Consider the following 23,243-nt stretch of genomic DNA (forward strand, 5'->3'; position numbering starts at 1 on the left):
ATTTCTCAGTAAAATTCAGACTTCTGACTGAAATAGAGGAGGACGGCCATGTAATATAGTTGATACAAACAGTAATAAATCATTAAATGTACTGCATGTTGCTTCAGACATTTTACATTAGCCCTACAAAACCAGAATAATGAGCAAACAACAACAACAACAACAGGCAACTAGTCATTTTCCTCCAAGAACAACCACAACAATCATAGCTACTTTGTCTGCACATATTTCAGATGTCCATGTCAGTAGTCCATCTTACTTCACACAAATACACACTTGTCCTGAAAGCCAGATCGAGACTGTTTAAACCAAACAAACAAGAGGTCAGTTTCTTTGAACAGATACTTCCAAATCCCAGTCAGCACCAATGTATTGTATTTCAGCCCTATCAGCTTCTATGCAAACAGTAACCAAACATTAAAGTATTCCATGTTACTTTTTAGAAATCATTTTAATTTTGCAAATGAATCCTCCAAAACTAGGTAGTGGGTGTTTAAAGTGAGAAAACAAGAGGGTCACTTACTTTCTATAAAATGGGAATTATGCTGGTACTGATGTCTCAAGAAAGAGTACATTTCAGTGGAATGAGTTGCAACCTAAGGTGCAAGGCTTGCTATGGAGCTATACCATTTGAGATTATCATCAAGATTGTTAAGTAGGAAGTAATTAGTTCTGAAATAGTCCCCGAGTGTAGACGAGTAATTAGTGGTCACAAATAGGTTTCCAGGGAGGTCAATATGAGAAGGCTTGATTTGTCTAGGAAGGAGCTAGTGGAACTGGGGGTAATACTTGAAAGGACATCAAGACAATTTAGACCTCTAGTGAGCAGGAGGATAATATGGTTAAGCATTATACAATGGATTATATTGGAGTAGTACCAAGGGACGAGAAAAGTGATGGGTGCCTCACACACAAGCAGCTGGGGTCATGATTAGTTACTTTGGTAAGATAAAGATCACTCATCAGTTGGAAATACAGGCATTCGTAGAATGCATTTAAACAGCAGTGATTCAGACTGCTTAAATGATTAAATGTCAGTGCAGTATATGTATTTATGGATATAATAAAAAAGACAGTATGCATTTGCATAACAACTGTTTGCTATGTCCACACACATTGACTTCTGCTTTAAAGCAGAGATGCTCTTTGCACAAACATAACAGGGAGCTGTTTGCTAAATCGCATTAATGAAAGTGTATTTTGATCGCCTTCATTGATTTTTGTTATTATTTAATTAATTTATTTTTCGGTTGCCCTCAACTTTGGGTGACGCTGTCATCTATTATTGTTGTTATCATCATCATCATCATTATTATTATTATTGTTGTTGTTATTATTATTATTATTATTAGCAGTATTAGCAGTAGTAGTAGTGGTAGTAGCAGCACTTGTAATAGTAGCAGCAGTACTAGTAGCAGCAACAGTAGTAGCATTATTAGTAGTAGTTGTAGTACCCATAGTAGTAGTACTAGTAGTAGTAGTAGGAATTGTAGTAGGAGCAGTAGAAGAAGCAGTATTAGTACTAGCAGCACTAGTAGTGGTAGTAGTAGCAGTGGCAGTTGCAGTTGTAGTAATAGTAGGAGTGGCAGTAGTAACACTAGTAGTGGTAGTAGCAGTTGTAGCAATTGTATTAGTAGTTGTAGTAGTAGCACTAATAGCAACTGTAGTAGTAGTAACAGTAGTAGTACTAGCAGTAATACTAATGGTAGTAGTAGAAGTGGTAGTAGCAGTTCTAGTAGTAGCAGCAGTAGTAACAGTAGTAGTGGTGGTAGTAGCAGTAGTAGTAGTAGCAATAGCAGCAGTGGCACTTGTAGCATTGGTAGTGGTAGTTGTAGTAGCAGTGGTAGTATTAGTATTAGTAGTAGCAGTAGTAGTGGTAGTAGAAGTGGTGTTATTAATTTTTTCTTTACTTCAGCTTTTGTTGAAGAATACCCTTTTTTTAATCCTCAACTTTGGTTGGGGGTACCAGTTGGGGGCATCACACAAGGAACTGACTGACCTAATTACAGCTCTGGATCACATTAATCAACAGCTGAGTCTAATGGTGATGATATTTCTTGTAACCTTTCCAAAAATTTGGTTATTAAAAAAATGACAGTGATCATGCAAAGACTTCTGACCATCAGGAAGATCATTTTTATAAAAAAATATTTTGCAGAACTGTCTGGACAATGTTGAAGAGCACTTCTATTACTTGTTCAAAACACACTGTTTTATTTATAAAAGTCAAGCATGCAGCAATATGTCATTGTCCCTAGTTGTCCCTGGTTTGTAACAGGAGCAGAACTAGGAGCAGATGAGCTTCTTACTGTAACTGTATATTTTGTTGGTATTTCCATTCCTGGGAATTTTCAAATGGACCCTAGATGTATAGTCCCTACTTGTGCCAGGAATGACCATCTATAGCAGCACATATTACAATGCCTGCAGATCAGTGTCACTATCCACCTAAATGATGCACATACATTGCTAATGCTACACCATACTCTGACTGAAACTTTCCCAGCTACGTTAGAATTGCTACGGCATTGAGGTGGGATCTGAAAGACACCTGATCTGGATTCTATTAGCCAATGTACTACTAGCAATCAAGAAAAATACAAATAATATAAAAATTAAAATAATTAACTCGAGTAACCCCTTCAATCATTACAACATGAGAGAGATAAACTGTGGATGTGCAGTTTTTAAGAAGTGAAGCATTCTTAATCATAAAAGACTATGCTGACTGCATTGATGGTATGCATATAACGTAGTAGGGACACTGAAGTCAGTTTGATCACATTTCTAAAGACATATTGTAATATGCTTAACGGAATGTTGAAAAATATTGCTTTGGAATGATTTGATAAAAATTATGTTAAGTACACTATAAGTAAAATATAAAGAGAACTGTAGGCATCACATTCACTTTTTAAATATGTTTCCAGTACAGACAATGGAATATGTAGGGAATTCCATCTGTGTATTTATCATTTTTGTTGGGGGAAGAGTCCCACTTGTGCATAATTTAGAAACAGAATGGGAAATGTTATTAGAGAATTAAACTGACACTTAGGTACTTAAAATAACATGAAAGAAATACTTTTTTTTATTAAACTGCATATTTCTGCAAACTATAAAAGATCACAGTGAATACCTTAAAATGTGAAAATAAATAAGGATAAACTATATCAACAATCGTAATTTCCAATTGTTTCTGTTCTGGAGCATTTAGCAGCATTGTTGGACCATAACGGTTTTGTCATTACGGTCTACCTAAATTATTTGTGGGTAAAATTATGCATGACCACCACCCTCAGAGATGATTATTGTATATATATATATATATATATATATATATATGTATATATATATATATATATATATATATATATATATATATATACATATACACAATTTCACAGGGTGGGTAATTCTTATTGTACCCAAAGAGTGGAGTGTTAATTGATCATAACAACTCAAGCTGCTTAACCAAGTCAAAGCCCCACATCATGGCAGAACTATGAATTACCAATTACCCTGCCATTGTGTATTACTTTTACATTACACAATTTCATTTTATAAAAATAAACATCTTTTTATTTTTAAATAAGGCCAAATATTGATTGGTATTTCCATTTCTTTGTGCTAATGTGAGTCATCAGATAGATACTTAAGCCACACCAGTAAATGCAGTGTTGACTTTGCAATACAATTTCATGCAGTTTCGGTTTCTAAAACAGTATATCAGTTATAATGAAGAAGATGGATTTAAAATATGAGATATGCATATTTTAAAGTAATATACTGTGAGAATTAAGATTGCTACAGCCTACCTGCTCCCAGCCTTACTCTGTGACTTCCTGTACTCTCAGATCTCGGCTGTATCCTAACCAGTAACCTTGAACAACATTATGAAAAACGGTCAATTTCCCAGCTAGTCAGCCATGTAGAGCCCAACACTGGATCATGCTCAGGTAATTAAACTAGCTGGAACTTTCTCATGCCCTTACACACCCACAACCAGGTAATACCCACAAAATAATACATTCCCAGAAAAATATCTATGTTTATAATATATAATTTAACCTTTATCCCCAAACAGAACATTACAACCTACAGATGAGACTTTCCTCACAATATCCAAATCCAGTAAATAAGCTAGAGATTCCTGTGCTTCAGCTGTGTCTCCAAAGCATGGAATAACATTCCTCATTCACTTAGACAAATCAACAGACCTTTAAATCTGTGTTAAAAAGCAACTGATAGGCAGATGGCTCTGCACATGTGTGGCCCCAGGTTAAACAGTTTTCTTCCTAACTATTCATCATCCTAGACTGAACCCCTCGCAAACTAGTATGTCAGCTCCTCCACCTTAATCTCCCACTAACGCAAAGAGAAGCTCTTCTGCAGTGCCTCCTACTATGACTTTCCTGGCTCCTTCTATTCAGAATTTCTAACACCTCTCCATTTGTATATCCATGCTCAGACCTTTTTTCCTTTTTTTTTCTTTCTGCTCCTAAGCTATAACAAAATGTTTGTTACTTCTTCTGCCATAACTGTTAAAAAGTCTACAATCACACATAATTTAACTTAGTACAATACCTTCAACCTAGAAAAATTAACTATTGAAATGTAAATAATTTCTTTATATAAACGTATAAGTTTGTATATTTTATTGCATCTTTAATATCCTTTTGAATTGTATTTGCTATTTTACTTAATGTATTTTAATTTATGAAATATTATCTACTAAAATACATGCTCTCATGTGCATTTTCTTTAAATGTGTCTAAAACCACATAACAAACTATCTATGTCTCTATGGAGGGCTCCCTCCCACCAGTACTGTCTGCTGCTCTGCATGTGCGATTACTGTACAAAGGGGTCTCGTAATTTCTTTTTTTCCTGCTGTTGAGTGATTTGGGATTTAGTTTATGTAACAACAGAGGGTGTGGGGTTTTGGGGGGACTTCCCCATGTAAAACATACTGTTTTTCCCCAGTATTTTATAATTGATATAAAATGATCAATTTTTTTTTTATTTGTCGTATACTGCATGTCTGTCATTTTTGATGTGTTTGATATTCACACTAATTTGTCTTTCAATATGGATACCAAAATCTTTGGTGGGATACTGAATGTTACTTCTCTCTTATAGTTTAATATACCTCATTGTGATTTAAAACTCTCCTATTATTTAACTAGCATTGCATCATGGTTAGTATTAATGAGTCAATCACTGGCTAAATCTCATTATGATAACATTTCATATATAACCTTTCCAGAAACACTTGCCATTGATGAAGAAAATATTTATTGATTGATTGATTGGCATTTGTTTACCAGGATGGTCTACTGGGCTAAACAGAGCCCATGTTCAGTGCAGGCCTGGGGAAAAAAGCTCCACAAAAACATGATTAAAACATACAAAGACTGAACAGATTACAAAGTTATACAATACGAGATACAGAGCAGACATGATAGGTTTGATGCAAAGAAATTCAATGCAGATCATAAGTACATTAGATGTGGATGGATGGCACAGTGGTGCAGTGGTAGTGTTGTTGCCTCCCAGCAAGAGGTTCTCTGGTTCAATTCTCAGCTAAGTTGTCTTCTGTGTGGAGTCTGCATGTCTTCCCTGCATTCGTGTGGGTTTCCTACCACATTACAAAGACATATGTCTGTAGTATTTCTCGCCAGGCCACCACTGAAAATTGGCTTCATTCCAAGTTGGACTTTCCCGGTGAACAAATGTTAAATAAATGTGATTTTATCCAGATATATATCAGCTAGAATAGGTAGAATATTCAGCTGCTAGAACCACCAAGTGTATGGGAGTAATGGGGATAAAAGGAAAAGTAGATGTCAGAGAAAAACTAAGGGATGGATATACATCTAGAGTACATGAGACGTAGGATTGGATTGAAGGCAGCTAGTGGTAAAAGTAAAGATAGTGCATGCACATTTCTCCTTTTAAATCAGCTGTTTTTGAAGAGGAAGCAGAAATCTGTCAGCAAAACTCACTGTGTTCTCTAGTGCCTGTCTCATAGCAACAATGAGTTCCCTTCCTTCATAAAGTTAACCTTTAAGAGATAAGCACCAGTAATGCAGGAACTCACTGCATAAGCAGTCTGTTTATTATTGTTACTGCAGTATATCTAGTTCTTTTACACTTATTTCAACAACAGATATAACACTCTGCTTCCTTATAAAACATTACTTTAGTACTCTACACCATGAATTTGAACTTGCCTAAATAATGATATATACAATATAGGAATGATTCAGTTAACAAAGCAAGCAACTGTCACTGTGTTTAGTTTCAGATTAGTCCTTTTAGCTGAGCACTTCTCTGTGACTGCAAAATTTCCTGGTTTGTCTCCCTTCAGATTACCAAGTTATTAGTATAATTGTAAGATCATGAATGTTCCCTTTTTAAAAGGATAATTTTGATTCCCTGCGGATTACATACTTTATAATGTGTACCAAAATAAATAAAAATTAAGTACGTTATAACTTGGTGTATATTCATTAAAGTTTGTTAGTTAAAGGATAACAATGGGATTCTATTATTAAATGCTCCACTTCTCTGTCTTTTTTTCTCCCTGTTTACTGTCCTGCTATGAATAAACAACAATACAGCATTTAAAATATTTTAAATTGACTGTTTCTCTCCACTAGAGCAGTACCTTACTGTACTGTGTTGGTTTCACTTTCAGAAAACTTTTGTCCCGCCCTGGAAAAGTCTCCATTTCACTGATGTCATCGAGGCCACTGGATACAGGTAGTTTTCTGGCCATTTCCCTCCCCAAACTGACATCACCACTACCGTACTAAAAACCCACCCATGCTGTGATATCACAGCCCCCTGGTCCTTCCCCTACCCATACAAAAAGTAAAGGCTAGAACAAGTACATGAGTCAAGTCTCCTGCTGTGAGCTATCAATCACAGTAGGTAATGGCTCAAATTACCCTTAGCACTTTGACAGCTAGGGAAGTTAGGTGTGAAGGGGGATGGGACATGAACCAAAGTAGTACAAATTCAGGCTTCACAAAAGAAGCAGTTTGGCCATTCTAAAAAGCAACAGCAGTTTGGCCATTCTAAAAAGCAACAGCAGTAAAAAGCACTTTGAAAGTCTGTTCTGTGGTATTTGCACTGTTTGTGTTTTAAGTAGTCATTGAATGGCATGAAATGTTACTTAAAACTAACTGACTGAAAGACAGCAGTGTATGCATGTAAAATCAGTGCAGTGACGGGAGCTTTAGGAAGAAAGTGGCCTGCATGATGTAATTTTTTAGAGACAAGCACTGAATTATGGGCTCTGTAGAGGCAGACTAAACAATCAGAATTACTTCAAGATGCCAGACCTCATGTGGTCAGACTCAGAAATTACATATAAAAATATTTAAAAACCTGTAAATAGTCCCAGAGTGGTGTTAAAATGTAGGAAACACCAAACCATGATGAAATAAACATTTTTTTTGAGTCTGTAGGTGCGATTCTCCTTTAAAGTGTTCCTTCCTTTCCAAACCTAAATAATTCAGTGTTTGTGTCCCTGGGCACTGTAACTTTCCCTTATATAGCACAACAGAAAGAGTCTGAAGTTCCCATTATGCTTTCTGGAGGCTTAATATGTCGAAGCTACAAATGGTTGATCTCAGCTTATTGCTTAGAAGAGTCATCGAGTTTGTCTCTTTAGACTTCTTTTGCATCTAGGCTATCCCATGAAGTGTTACTGTTAAATGTCAAGCTTTTAGTTATTAGTGAAATTATACACATCCCCTCTGCTGCAGAGGGACATAATGACCAAGCTACGACAGTATCCTTAGCACGAGATGTAATTTGCAGATGTAGAAAATAAGGGACAAGTGTCTGTTAGTCTAAGCACTATGTATGGTATAGTGTTGTCACAGTAGCAGAAGACAATCCTCATGACAAAAGCTATTGCTTCCTCAAGGAGAGACTCTCTGATGCTAGGATATATTAGGTTTGTGCGTGAAAGTGCACAATAAGTTATGCACAACAAGATGCAGGGGAGAGGTTATTACATTGATAACATCAAAAGGTGAGCAGCTAGTGAAGAGCACTGTCTATCACCACTCATCTACATTCGACTAAGTGGCAACTGTAAAACTGGTGGAAAGTGATAAAGCTGACAGCTACACTGTTGGACACACATTATGCCAGTGTTATGACATATTTAGACAGGGTCTTTGATGAGGTGGCAGAACACCTCCTCCAAAAAGAGACCCCTGCAGCAAATGATAGAGAGGTGAAGGAATGGACAGATTACTGCTCAGATGATACTTAGGACCATAATAGACATCACCCTGAGGATCACCCTGTAGAGTGGCATCTTCATCATTTGGAAAGGTGACATTGATAACGGATGGTGGAGGATACGCAAATCACCACAGAGGGAAACAATGACTGCCTGGCACAGAGTTCTGCATTGATCATGGATAGCATGTAACCCATAGGATGATAACTGTGTGCCATTCATAGCTGCTTGGGTATGGTGGTGTCATCCAAATGTGGAACTTTTATCTATTGTTTATTGATGCATACCTTACAGAGTTGTCTGAGGAGAATGGTGCTACACTTTATCCCTTTATTCCTTGACTACAGGTGAGAAAACAGTAATATAGTGAAATCTGATGCACTACACCCAAGCCCAATGGCAACCCATTTCACCTTAATAGGTTATGTGGCACTGGATCCAAAATGGGTCGTTGTGTACAGCCTTCCTTAAATTCCAGCTGGAGGCGAAGGAGTCCTGCTGCTGGCCTATTTACCAAAAGGTGAAGCATCAGCACCCTTCACCATGTTCTAAGAAGGATGCTCCAGGGTGGCTGTAGCATCCTTCCACTGTTTTTTTGATGAATACATCTGGGGACAGCAACTGCAGTATGAAATCCACATCTCCAGGCACCCATCAACTGCATATTGCTTTCCTTCTCATGTTTTGGTCCATTGTTGAACTGCACACAATATCCCTGCCATGGGCACAAAAGTGTATGGAGGTGTAGCACTGCCATCTTAGGGCTATGTTTCAGTCAAAGATAGTAGAATTTCCTGTGCACTTCTGGGTTGTGTTTAAGGAACAAAACCACATAGATACTCTCCAGGAGTCCATTATCTGTGGCCTGTCTCCTCCCTAAAGCACTGTGCATGAGCTGTCTGCCAGGAGGCCCTTTGCAGGGTGCTATCTCAAGAGGGCAAGTATGGCATCTGTGCCTATGTCACTATCACTATGCAACACCTAAATATATGTCTCCACTGTGCTTATACCCCCTCTGTGCCTCTAAGTCTTGTGTGACATCCTCTGTGATGCCAGAATTTATCTTTTAGTGTACAACAATGATATCTTTCCATATAAACCTTTGGCTTCTGCTGGTTCTGCTATGCCCGTTTCCCCATACAGCTTGATTCCATTGTTTTAACTGGGGATTACTGCGTGTAGATATTGATTTTATGTTGTTGCCGCTGCACTGTACACCAGCACTGCTCCATACTGCTTTGCTGATATTTTTCACTGTGGAGATTGTGCTACTATAATTTTTGTGGATATTAAAGGTTCATAGTACTAGGCTAATGGCCCTGGAGCCTTTACAAGCCTAGCCCATAGAAGTGCCCTGGTACTGTGCTGCCTGAAGTTAGTTCCCAGTGCCTCTATCAAGTAAAGCCACTGGAGTGATCCCCGGGGTGAAATTTCTATTACTCATCCACTCATCAATATTTGTCAGAGGGACAGCGAAGTGCTCTGCATGACATGTATGGGAAGTCTATTCCAGAGCATGGTCAGTCTTTGGGTGTGGAACCTGTCCCTCCAGCATGTTCTGTTGATTGTGGTAATGAGGTTGAGGTCTCTGGAGCATGTGTTGTGGAGGGATTGAGATTTCTTTAGATATAGCATTTCTAACAGAGCTGGGTCAGACATGGCTTTGTAAGTCAAGCAGAGATCACCTCTAATTAGGCAATATGAGACAGAGAATAGCTGGAGTATTTTGAGTCTGACCATGTAGGACATGTGCTTAATGCCTAGGATACTCTTTGTGAGGCACTTCTGTGGTCTCTCCAGCTGTTGCAGGTGTCTTGACTGGCCTAGTGCAGGAAGAGTAGATGGAGATAATGACCTCTTTCTTTCTGGATGCAAATCCCTTAGTAATGAGATGTGCCACATAGAAGGACTTTCTGACTACAGTGGCAATGTGGTGGTTGAAGGAGAGGTTGCTGTCAACCTGCATCCCCAGATCTCTTGTAACACCTTCACTGTTTAGTTGGCTCCATTGATGTGGTAATTAATGGAAACTGAGTTTTTCCCAAAGGGGAAGACAACGCATTTTTGTGGCATTAAGCTTTAAGCCATGGTTTCAACACCAGTAATTGGTCTCAGTGAGGCCTTTCTGTAGGATGTCTGCATCACTTGGGGAGTTAATAATGGCTCCCAGCTTGCAGTTGGTCAGTCAGAGTCCCTTTGTGTTGGCCTGCACTTTTTCTTGTGATAATGACACTTTCCACAATTATATGCTGGTGTGCTTACTTTATATCCACTGGAGAATGTAATGCAGTTATTTTCTGTTACTACTAGAGTAGCAACTGACCTAATATATGTTACTTTGCTTATGTTATGTTTGAAAGGGAATGCGCCATGCAGATGGTGACAGGTTTTATATTCTGTTACAGCAGGAATAACAACTGTCTCTTCTTCATACAGCTTTGCTTGTTTGTGTTACTTGTAAGGACATGGACCTGTATCATGCAAATGCTTGTGGATTTGCACTTTCTGGTGATAATAATCCCTGTGCTCCTTCCTGCTGCTGTACTTGTGCTAATTGTGGATGGACTCTTCTACAGTTTATACTGTCTCTGTGTTCAAAGGCCAGATATGCATTGCTGGAGTTGCAGTGCCTTCTCCTCTGATGTTTCTATGCCCTACTGTGTGTTGTGCGGCTGTTCCTGTAGCATACTGCCTGTGTGCTAGTGAATACTCCTCTGTCTATGCATCCCAGCAACACATTTGTTTTTGTTATGTCTGCTGTATTTACCTATCATATCTCTGACGCCTGTTTAGAAAGCTGGTGTGCCTTTCCACTTTGATTTGATGTAGGCATCTTGTGTTGGTGTGAGCTGCTTTAATTTTCTCTTGTTTGGGTTGCTTTACAGCTGTTACAATAAGGCACATGGTGGCTTTTGTTAAATTTATCCCTTCAGCGTGTCCACATGGATCATTGATCTACAGTCAGCTATGGTCTTGTCACATTTATGCCACTTTTCTAAGATTTATCCTTCTGCTGTTCCTCTAATTTCTGTGTTTGCAGTACAGCCATTTGTAACAACTGAGCAGTTCGATGCATTGACTTTCATCAGTAGCCAGTTTCATTTCATTGACTGATAGTGAGCCAAACATGAAAAGGCTTCAAGGAATGTATTTTTTATAAGTGTATGTATCTTTCAAATGTGAGAAAGTGGTGCAGAAAATACAAATACTGCTGCTATTAATAATAACAGTACTTCTTCTTCTGGCTTTTCCCAGTTAGGGGTTGCCACAGTGGATTATCTGTTTGCTCATGATTGGTAGTGAAGTTTTATGGTGTCAAGTTGCAGCCTGGCACCCAACCTTCCACAGAAGGCACACACACTCACACCTAGGGCCAATTTAGAGTGTTCAATCCACCTACTCCATGTCTTTGGGATGAAACTGGAGCACCCAGAGGAAACCCGTGTGACCACAGGGAGGACATGCAAACTCTGCATAGAAGGCACCCCAGCCGAGAATCGAACCAGAGAAACTCTTGTAGTGAGGCGGCAATGCTAACCACTGCACCGCCAAGGCCACCCAATAATAATAGTACTAATAAGTGTTATATAATTGGAATGCATATTATTTTTATAGTTGCTGTTGTTGTTGGCCAAGGAATAATGCCAAGCAACAGAAGAGTATATGGGTTATGCATTATTTACCTACTTCTGCATTTTCTAGACTACCTCATCACTTAATTAAACCACTCCTTGTTGAATAAAGCACATCCTGCACCCAGGTATTGCTCCATTCTGCACTAGACCATGTAGCTAAAAAAGCTTATGTAAACTAAAATTCTAAACTTTTAAATTTCGTCATCTTGGTTACTGTGAAAGAACCTGCAGGCAAAAAACACATGCACACATAGCCATCTTTTTTTTTCCCATTCCTATTTTTTTGCACAAGCAGAGTGATGTAAACAGCAATTGTCTGTACATATTAAAACATGTTTTTTATAAAACAGAGAGATATGATGGAGGACAAAAAATGCCAGAAGTAGTACCCTGGAAGAAATATGTTTAATCATGCAGAGTTTTGCTTTTTTTCCCAGATTTCCCAGAACTACTAAATGCCATATCTAGTAAATTACTTTTCTTATCATAGACAGGCTGTTATAATGTAAGTATGTAAATGTGCTTTTACTAGAAATGATCATTAAACACTTGATAAGAAAACATGTTCTTATCGACAGATCCCTTCTGCATTTAAGTCTAAGTGAACAGCTTTGCATGTTATACTTACTTTAATATGCTTAACTAAGATAGGCAATTCCCTGTGCTGTGATGATAGTTCATTATAATAGTTTTGAAGATATAGAAGCGTGGGTTCCTGAAAATTCCAGCATGTGTAAACATTATTTAGCAAACCTTTGAATAGACATCCTTAGTACTCCCTACCCCAAATCGAAGTGTTACAAGTAAAACAATATCTTAGCGGTTAATCATATTATTGTGTGGAAATGTATTCTGATGATTCATCAGTTTTTTGAGACAGCAGTAAGATTTCCATTGAATAAGTCTGTTCTATCATGTCAAATTCCACAACTATGTCCTGAAATGGATAGGACAGCTGCAGCAACATTTGTTAGAAACTGCAGGAGTTGTTGAAGATTTAAGCAGATAAGTAATTTACTGAGAAAAGCACTTAAGTACAGGATTTTGAGGCCAAACACATTTAATTTGTTTCTAACATCTTACATATTATTACATATTATGAAATATCTCTACCATCATTTTATAATGACAGCATTTAATATCAAAATTATATAAATTCAGACTGTTGACAGTATTTGAAAATAGTACTCTGACATGTTTTGTTGTAAAACACTGTTATTACACAAATAAACATTACATCTAGAACATTCCTAATCTCTAAAATTTATTATTATTATTATTATTATTATAATTATTATTATTATTATTATTGCCATTATTATTAGCACTATCTTAAGCTTATCTTAACCAGATTTATTACTTCCCTCTGCTTTTCACTCTACTACCTTATTTGGGAAAGATAGATGTTTGGCTACATAAATCAAACACCCAAACTTCTCTCTAGGGAAGTAACCTGTATCCTAGAACCATCTGGTAGATTAGATGGTGTATTAGATGCCAAGCCTGACACATAAATAAAGATACAATCAGCAAAACACATGACGATACAAAGAAGGCTCTAACTTTTATAATGATTACACCTCTCTCTGTAATTACAGAGGCATTCTGGTCCATATTCATACCACTTTCTGTTACAATAAAGTTCCTCCAGAATCCCAAAACCATATTAACTTTGTTTCATACCCAGACAGTTACCTAAGGGATTCTTTTCTACCAGAGTATGTCATGAAGTCCATGCATGTTTAGTTCAATATCTTTCCCAGACTAAGACAAAAACCTAAAGCCTCTGTCAGGTAGCAGAGGCCTGAAGCCTCCATTGAACCATTGCAAGCACTCCTTCTTGTTTGGTATCTGCATGATGGCCTATTGCCTTAACTGTATTAATTTAGTCATCTGCTAATCAACTATATCTACCTCTGCTTGCTAGAATTGCATTCTCCTGCCCTCCGCCAATTCATTAATCCCAGTGAATGCTATGCTGTAGGCCTCTCCTCAACTCAGACCACAACGTCTTTCCTCAGACTCATGGAAGGCAACACTACCTCCTTTTCTCCCCAGTTCTACATCATATTTAGCTTTCATTTGTCAGCCTATACTTCTCCAAGGCTGCAAAGGCCACCATAGGTCCTCAGTCTTCTGTACCACTTCATTGTCAAGAAGATCAAAAATGTCCACATATTTACCCCTCTAGGATTTTTCCTTTACACCTTGAGGCTTATGGGTTGTCATATGCTAAACCTGCTTGTTATTCCTTGGAGCCTGTTGAATACCATTATGACCTCAGATCAGTCTTCCATTGGTGCTCAATGGAATAATCTACACAAAGGGTACCTACACTCATCAAAGGTATTATGAGAAAGCAAGGGATTATGTTACACTGGGCTACCCCTAAAAGTTTACTAATGCCAAATCATGGGAAAGCTCAAAACCATGGTATCCTGTGACCTCTATATCAAGCCATAACTGCAAGGTGATGTTTGGCCAGCCTGAGTTTTTGACTCAGTGTTCTGCCTTTGAACTGTAAAAATGAGCACTTGAAGTTTGTTAAGCTTCCCAGAGTGCAAGAAATCCAGAAAAACTGACAAAATAATCATTAAGGCCCTAAGATATTTCTGCACTATCTATCCTGTATGAAGATAAATCAGTCCATTATTTGCATCTCTTACTGCCGGTAAAGGCTGTTCTGTTGGCAACACCATCAAGGAATTCACCACAGCACTCTTCTGGGAGTCCCATTCCTGCTTCATTTCTTGCAGTTGATTTTGTCTGACATTTAGCTAGTTGTTGATGATTCCACTCCTCATGTATCTCCTGTTCACTTTCAAATGCTGTACTGTTGCCTTAATATATTTTCTCCGATATGTGTACCACCTATGCTACAGCTTCCCATATTTCTTGATAGTTCTTGCCTACTGGCATCATACAATAAACCAGAATCAAATCAGCAAACTCTAAAGTGCACAAGCTTCCCTGCACAAGTCTACATGCAGCATGTTGTCAAGTATGCCATGCAAATGTCTGTTTGGACCTTATAAATAACAGTTTTATATCCACCAATAACAGAAGGGGAAAGAAGGAAAGGCTGTGTTGGAAGGAGGCTTTATTCCATCCTCTTCCACCTTTGCCACATTTTATATACCCATGTGCCTAACCAAGTATACCTATGTGTTAGTTGCCACTCTCCTATATGTACCCCTGTTAAGTGACTACTACCTTCATCTAGTAACTACTAGTAAGTCCCACCCCTCCTCAATTAGCCACTAATAACTCCCATCACATAATGTAGCTGCACCCCTGCACAGTGGAAAGTGTGGAAACACAGCACAAAATAGTACATGCTTTAACTGGGACTCAAGTATAGGGCCTCATGAGTGCTCATCTAATTGCTCTACCATTAGGAAGTTGAAACAGTTGAGCCCCCACCCATTGCATATGCCAGTTCAAGGCCATAGCTTAGAAGTGAGCCATGCTGCCATTTATTAGGTTACTGCATGCATACCATATATGCTGTCTTCTACCCATATGTATGTCTTGATACTCACTGCATAACCTCATTTCAGGTTTTATTTTTTAGTACCCTTTTTATTTTATAAACTAACCCCACATGAGGGAATTGAACTTCTGATGTCAAAATACAGTCCTTATTAGATGATAGTCTTAATTATATTTCTTAAACTGCCATCACAATACTAAAAAACGTATTGCAAATATTTTAAAACATTTTGGTCTTTTTTATGCAGAAACTTTCCTATTCAATAGATGCCACCTGTGGTGGAAAAGGAACTATATAATTGCACTTAACAAAAGCCACCAGTTAGAAGATCTACACCCCCCCCCCCCGACATGCACATACACACTTACATAATGAAAAAGGAACTGCAGTTCCCAACATCTTTTTATTCTTAATTTAACGTGACAAGGACAACTATAAATCTAATCTGCAGACTTGTATAAAAGCTATTAACACCCACAGATCAGTTCCATGGCAATAATGTAGTGTGTATGTGTGTGTGTGTGTGTGTGTGTGTGTGTGTGTGTGTGTGTGTGTGTGTGTGTGTGTGTGTGTGTGTGTGTGTGTGTGTGTGTGTGTGTGTCTAGTGATATTAATATAGTCATTGACATTTATTTAACTATTATTATTTATAAAAAGGGAGATCATTGTGATTTTGTTGCTCTCTACATCACCAGAAAAACCTGAATACACTGTTGGCTCCTACTGGGTTGTAAGACTGTCTGCAAGATGGCATCTGTGAAGTAAACATTCTAACATCACTAGGCAGCATGTTACATCCCCAGTTAACATCAGATACAAAGATGTCAGCTTACAGCACTGATCTTGTGTGCCTTTACCAGCCTCTGCAAATAAACAAATGTTGCGCCTACTTATGAAACTTCATTATTCAACCCGCACAACTAGGAAATATTTGTGACATCACTAGCACTATGCCAACATGAAAAAAATTCCTGCATCTCAGTGATCACCAAAACAGCAAGGAAAGTTAAAGTTGCACAAGGGCAACACCAGAATAAGCCATATATGTGTTTAAAACATCGATCTGTCCAATGCCTTTTTCTGCCCACAAAATGCCATACCAGGCTACCTCTCAGACTGTAAACAAGAAATGAGTTCCTGCTTACGTCCATTTGTGCAAGCCTGATAATGTAAACAGTGTATTACCATTCCACAAAATAAAACATTGATGAAGATTGTTAACCACATTGATGTCTTTTTAGGAGCCTGCAGTATATAAACCTGTGTATCATTGCCTAAATGAACACATTTTAGATTTGATTGTATTTACAATTAACCTTATTGACTTGTTGCAGAGCACTGGTTTACAAGAACCCTCCCAGTAAGCACTGCTTGTCTAAGCAGAGTATAATTAGTAGTGTGCACAGAAGTAGGTAACACACTTTATTACTCCACTATAGCACCACATCAGCCATGACTTATGCTTCATTATTATTCAATCTCTAAGTCGCAAAAAGAGCATCCCCTCACCACTAGATACCAATAGTAGCAAATATGCGTTTACAGCTTGAATGCCATTTTTCCCTTTATCTTTCATGTGTGGACATCAGCTCAGCACTAGCCGGGTTGAATAAATGAACTTCAAAATTGCTTTGCTTACTTTGTCTGAACAATTCAAGAGATCAGGCTATCAAGATTAAGGATCTAGATCACCTGTAATATCTGCCTTCTCTCCTGCCCTACTCCTGCCCCTCCTAGGTTACCTGATTCTAACCATACCTGCCAAGCATAATGATTGACAACTAGTCCATCCTTCTTCCCATCCACCTGATGCCTACCTGATGGGAAAGGTGGCTGGAAGGGAAAGGGAGAGCTCAGGACTAACCAGACTATTACCAAAGTCCATCTTATCATATAAAAATGTTATCTCACTTGCTAGATGTTGTCAGCTGTTAAACATTAACATAGTCCACCAAGAGACCAGTCACCAGTGGAGCCCCTCAGGGTTCTGTGCTGGGACTTTTCTTGTTTGCCATCTACTTTTATGAAGTAAAAGCCAATACCAAAGAGGTCTGGCTGACTAAGCTTGCAGATGACTGCAAGCTATCAGCATAGTATATCTCAAGTAAATAACTGGTGCCAAAATGATGAGTTGATCCATTTGTTCAGGACTGGTGAACTTATATGGACAATGACCTAACTTTTGACCAAGATGTGTCTACTGTTGATAGGAACGTCCTTCTAAATTGCACAGCTTATAAACAAAGGGACTGTGTCTAGCTCTAGAGATGCATGCCATTCTCCAGCTTTAATCAGCCCTCATTAAACAAGCCATTGAATATAATGCCCCCTTTGGTATGATTCTGTCCAAACTCATGCAACAACTGGCAGAGCCACAGAGATACCCTACTAAAAGAATGTAAGGCCTAAACTATATCTCCTGCATGGACAGATTCAAAGCTCTGTCACTATAATTGGTATCCTACAGGCTGCTAAGAGGAGACCTGTGTTTGGCATCAAAACATCTTCCAACCCATTACTGACGGATTTGCTGCACATCAGCAAGTCAAATTCCATCAGAAATACTCAGTCAAGGGATCTTGATTTCTTATACAACATTAACAGAATGGTTTGGAGGGACAAGTATATCTCCCAGAGGATACCCCTTCTCTGGAATAGACACTCCATCCACATAAAACAAAGTTCATCCCTTTCAGTTTTCAAGCACCATTAGACCTATGGATGTGAAATAGAAAACTTACCCAGGACTGTCCCCTGAACTACTGATGGATAGAATCATCTCCTGAATGTTTTTCACCACATATGGGTCCCTTCCAGTTATCTATGGTATGATCCCAGTTATTCTTATTAGGGGTAATATATAATTGTTGACCATTGGATGAGTAAGGCCAACCTATAACCAAATGGAATAGGTAAACAGTTGTTGGCACAAAAAAGGAAACTGGCCAGGCTTAAAATGGCCTGCAACAGCATCTAGTCTAGTACTTATCTATGAACCTATGTGACAAACTTCATGAAATCATATCAAAGCTCAAGCAATTTCTATTTATTATTTATAATTGTAATGACAACAAGCCTAAATTTGGATGCTTTGAGAGTCTACCAATGACCACATACAAAGCCATGTCTGATCCAGCCCTGTTAGAAATGTTACACTTAAAGAAATACCAATCCCTCCAAACCACACGTTCCAGGGACCTCAAACTCATTACCACAATCAACAGAACATGCTGGTGGGACAGGTTCATAACCCAGAGACTGCCCATGCTCTGGAATAAACTTCCCATACATGTCAAGCAGCGCACCTCACTGGCCCTTTTCAAGAGAAATCTTAATAAGTGGATGGGAAATAAAAAGTTCACCCCGGGGATCACTCCAGTGGCTCTACTTGATAAAGGCACCGGGAACTAACAGTGGCATGATGCCAGGGCACTTCTATGGGCTAGGGTCCAGGGCCATTGGCCTAGTACACACCTATGAACCTATGAACCTATGAACATGTGCACATTAAACTGCAGTAACTTTTTTTGTTAATTAAACAGGTGTACAGTTGCATTAATATCTGTGGAAAGTATCCATCTCTGAGACCTCGGGAATTTTGATAATCTACTAGATAAATCTGTTGCCATTTATTATAGGAACCATTATCCTATAACTTAATTAATTTAGAATGTTAAGGAACATAGAATGTTTACAGTTCAGTGGTTTGGTAAAGGCATGCTTTCATTTTTATCAGTTAAAAGTTGCTTCTACTTGTTACTGTTTTCAGCTGAATGTGGAGCAACTGTTCATGGCTATGAAGGAACTCTTCTGTCACCAAACTACCCAGCTAATTATGACAATAACCATGAGTGTATCTACAAAATAGTGACTGAACCTGGGAAGGGAATTCATCTTCAAGCCAAGACATTCAGCCTGGAAGATGGAGACATTCTGAAGGTAATTCTATACTCATATATGCTTCTTGTAAAATCCACTGTAAAATATATGAGTAAAAGAGGCAAGATTTACATGTGGAATTTGCTCTACAGGAAATGTGAATGAGCTGTATAACTGTGGACAAATATGAATGACACATAAATGTACACAATAGAAAACATTTCTTTAAACTTTAAAAAGAAAGGACCGTACAGTTTTACTATTTGGGCTTCAGTCAGAAAGTCAACTGTTGAAGCTAAACTGCTTTTATAATATTTTATGACCTTATGAATGCAAAATGTAAAAATGTTGTGCTTCTTTTCTTGATATTGCAAAACAGTGACTGGACTTTTTTATTCCATTAATAAATTAATGTCATTTTGAAGAATGCAATGTGATTTTCAAAGAAAGATATACTGTAGGAAGGGAACTCTGCATTCTTACGTAGTTCTTACATAGACTGAAACAATTTGAGCAGAATGATAAGATTCAGAGGCAATTTTTTTTTGTGATTTCATACTGTGACAGAGACACATGAAGTGAGCAATAGCTGATAATATTTAAACTAGCTATAACTGCGGAAAATTGTACTGGTAAGGTTTATAGCACACCACGCAAGGATATATTAAAGTTAAAAAAATAGCCCACAAATGAATTCTGAGACATTTCTTTCCCTAATAATATATAGATATACCTTGCATTCATTGTTGTGTCATTGCTTTTCCCCAAGTAATTACTTACATATTTCCAGTTGTTTGTTTATCTCTGCTGTGGTTTTCATATTAGCTTTCCTATTCTTGTAGTACTTGTTTCATGCTAGAACATAGTTTGAAATGTAACAGTTTATTCATTTATATGATGTTCTGATAATGAAAAGCTCTAAAATAAATTAGTTAGTTCTTATGAATAGAGTAAGTTTTCAATAAATTGATGTAAAATGTATCTGTATCTTCCCCCTAGAGAAGTCCTTGCAGCTGAAAGTTTAGTGGCCACATACTTCATGTCAGCAAAACAATTTAGTTATTTATTTTACTTGTCATGTTGTAACTGCATTTCACTTAAGATGGCTATGCTGAGGTATAGAGTACTATCACAGTTTTTAAAAGCATAAGAGGGACAGCCAGTGGGAGAAAAAATAAATAAAAAATACCTTAAAATCAATGTATTTGCATTTTGTGTTTTATTTGTATACCTCTATGTAATGCATTGCCATTATACTTTAAAAATGATACGCCAGGCAATAATTTAAAAGCAGATTATCACGTGTGATGTAGTGCAAGGGAAGAAAATAAGATAACAGTATAAAAGTATTTAGAAAGTGTTGTAAATGTGAGAGTACATGGCTTTATATGTGGAAGTGTGTTTAAAAATCTAAACTTATTTAAGTACAGAAGAGTTTTATTGTCACTGAACTAGACATAATTATGTGGCATGTGACTTAAGTTAATTCATAAGGGTGACAATATGAGCATTTTTAGCTGAAATTTTATTGTGTTTTCATCCGAAAGTCAAACTGAAGCTTTTAATTATTCTTATAATATACTGCTGAGGAGGTGAAACAATAAACTCTTACTCAAAGTCAGTACAAGATGATGGTCAGAATATAAGAAATGCCTTATACAATTGCTTCTATAATACCAACTTCAGTGCGAGACTCACTCAAATACTTGAATCTCGCATTCACTCACTTGCTAACTCAAACTCAGATGTAAATTCAGATTTACTTACTTTCTAGCTGAGCTGTAGCTGATACATTTGGTGCCTGGTCTAGCCCCACTCTAGAGAAAAGGTCCCTTCTGTGATCTGGCACTCCTCCCTTCTCTAAAGTGGCATGTCTAATTAAAACATCCTCATGCTGTACTGGCCCATTTACATGAAGGTCAAGTATTTAAAAAAAATGTGTCTGCCAATCTCACTCCCTTCGTTCCACCATAGCTGCACATTAATTACACCTTATTAGTAGAGTTCAATTTTTAAAGAGATTACTTAAATTATAGAATACTGGAGGAATTTTCAACCACCCTTTTAAGAGGTTTCAGAGGAGGGATCTCTAATTATCTAATGAATTATCACAGAGAACTTGAATCTCTGTCTCAGAATCTCCAGCAGCCCAAAAAATATGAGCAGAGATCACATGCACACTGATACTATGCCCATCCAGCTTTATGGTCGGTGGTCCCAGGTCATCTAGGCATGAACAAATCAAGACCAGTACATTGTAGGAGATATGGGACCAAACTGACATCCAGTGCAGAGTGTACAGAGATGGCATAATATGGTAGCAAGAAGATATACTGTTAGTAACCAAGCAATGAAATTCTGCACCAGCTACTCACGGTTGAACTTTTGAGTCTGGAAGGCCAAGGTACATGGCAATGCAACAATCCAACCTGGAGAAAAAAAGGCATGTAACTCATTTGGCAAAGAGTGAAAAAGCCTCAAGTATGACCCAGATTACCTGAGAATGAATAGCAGCTTTTTGGTGGAACAGCCAGGTGGGTACAGTGCAGAAGTGGACAACTAGCACTGGCTTGCCATCCTGGGGGATAGGGTAGGTGAGCAAGTTGTTTATTTTACCATATGTACGTAGATGTTTGCAGATGTCAAAATTGTAGTTATTCATTTATGGTGTGGCTTGTTTGTCAATGCAATGATGGTAGCCTTCATTAGTACACGGATAGAGCATAAATCCATGAGGATGGCATACTAGGTCTCTGCAGTGATGAAGGTGTTTACACCAGCCACATAGGATGAGTGAGACCTAAAATACAGACACCCTCATGCCTCATACTGTCAGATGTAAGTAAGAGCACAGACCCCTCCATGGTGCCTGTGTTAACCGCTCAGCTGGTGCTCCTCTATGGGGGGGCTCCATCAGCCACAGAAAAATGAATGGGCTAATGAGTAGTAGGATGGGGCTCATATTAATCAAACATGTAGAAAAAAGTAATCCAGAGGTAATGTACCACTATCAGAAAACCTGCTGGTAGAATTGAGTGCTTAATGATGTGTAAAGGCAATATCCTGAGAAAAAGGGTTTGATGGAAGCAGATTCATGGTTTATATCAGTCATTAAGAACTGCCCCTTATCTCTATACCTCCAACATAACTCCACCTTATCTCCACTCTTAAACAGTTTCAGGAGAAAGCACTGGATCACAGAAGTTCCAGTGAGTAGCATATAGAGGCATGGTGACCATCTTGGAAGTGTTAAGTCAATTATTCATCATCCAGTTGGGGATGCATTCCAAATCTGCAGATAACCTATTTACAGCAGACATAGATTTTGAGGGAAATAAAGTTACAGCTGTGTGTGATTCGCATAACAACAGCATCGTATGCCTCTCTTTTGAATAACAAAGGACACAGCACAGAACCCTTTAGCACCAGAGTGGTCAGACAGTAAGAAAAAATAACTCTTGATATCACTCAATGAGTTCCTATGGAGTTATTGGATGAAAAACAAACCAGACCAGGATCAGTAATACTCTAGTAATACCTTTAATAGTGTAAAAGGGGCACAAAGTCAGCTGTGTCAAATGTCAAGGGAAGATGTAAAAGGGCTAAGATCAAACAACAACACTGATCTTTCTCCTTTAGGAGATAAGTACTATCATAGATGTTGTCACTCAAGTACTAATCTCTTACATGTACATGACCTTCTCAAGAGCCTTTCCAATCACCTAAATTTAAACTGGTCTTATTAAAGAGTAGAGTAACCAAGGCAACCTTTAAACCTGATGCAAAATCTCAGTCCTTAGATTGGGCATGATGATCTGGTAAAAAAACAGAACCAGCATCTCCAAGCATGATGTAACAGGGAGAAGGATCTAGTCCTCAGGAAACAGTATGAAGTCTGAAAATAAAAAGAGGCAAAATCTTCATAATCCAATTCATAAACGCAGCCCATTTCAAAGGTGGTGCCCATTAT

At 38.0% G+C, this 23,243-nt stretch overlaps 1 protein-coding gene across 1 annotated transcript in view; it reads left to right on the plus strand.

Annotated features, from left to right (window-relative positions):
• Positions 1 to 23,243, plus strand: part of LOC122792903 (CUB and sushi domain-containing protein 1-like) — a 4,548,980-nt gene that overhangs the window by 450,225 nt on the left and 4,075,512 nt on the right. The window contains exon 11 of the mRNA XM_044060461.1: positions 19,164 to 19,333. Within this exon, the coding sequence (XP_043916396.1) occupies positions 19,164 to 19,333 (170 nt within the window). The remainder of the gene's footprint in view (positions 1 to 19,163; positions 19,334 to 23,243) is intronic.

The sequence above is a fragment of the Protopterus annectens genome, chromosome 2.part0 (genome assembly GCF_019279795.1).
Source record: "Protopterus annectens isolate FY-2018-M chromosome 2.part0, PAN1.0, whole genome shotgun sequence".
Lineage (NCBI taxonomy): Eukaryota > Metazoa > Chordata > Ceratodontiformes > Protopteridae > Protopterus > Protopterus annectens.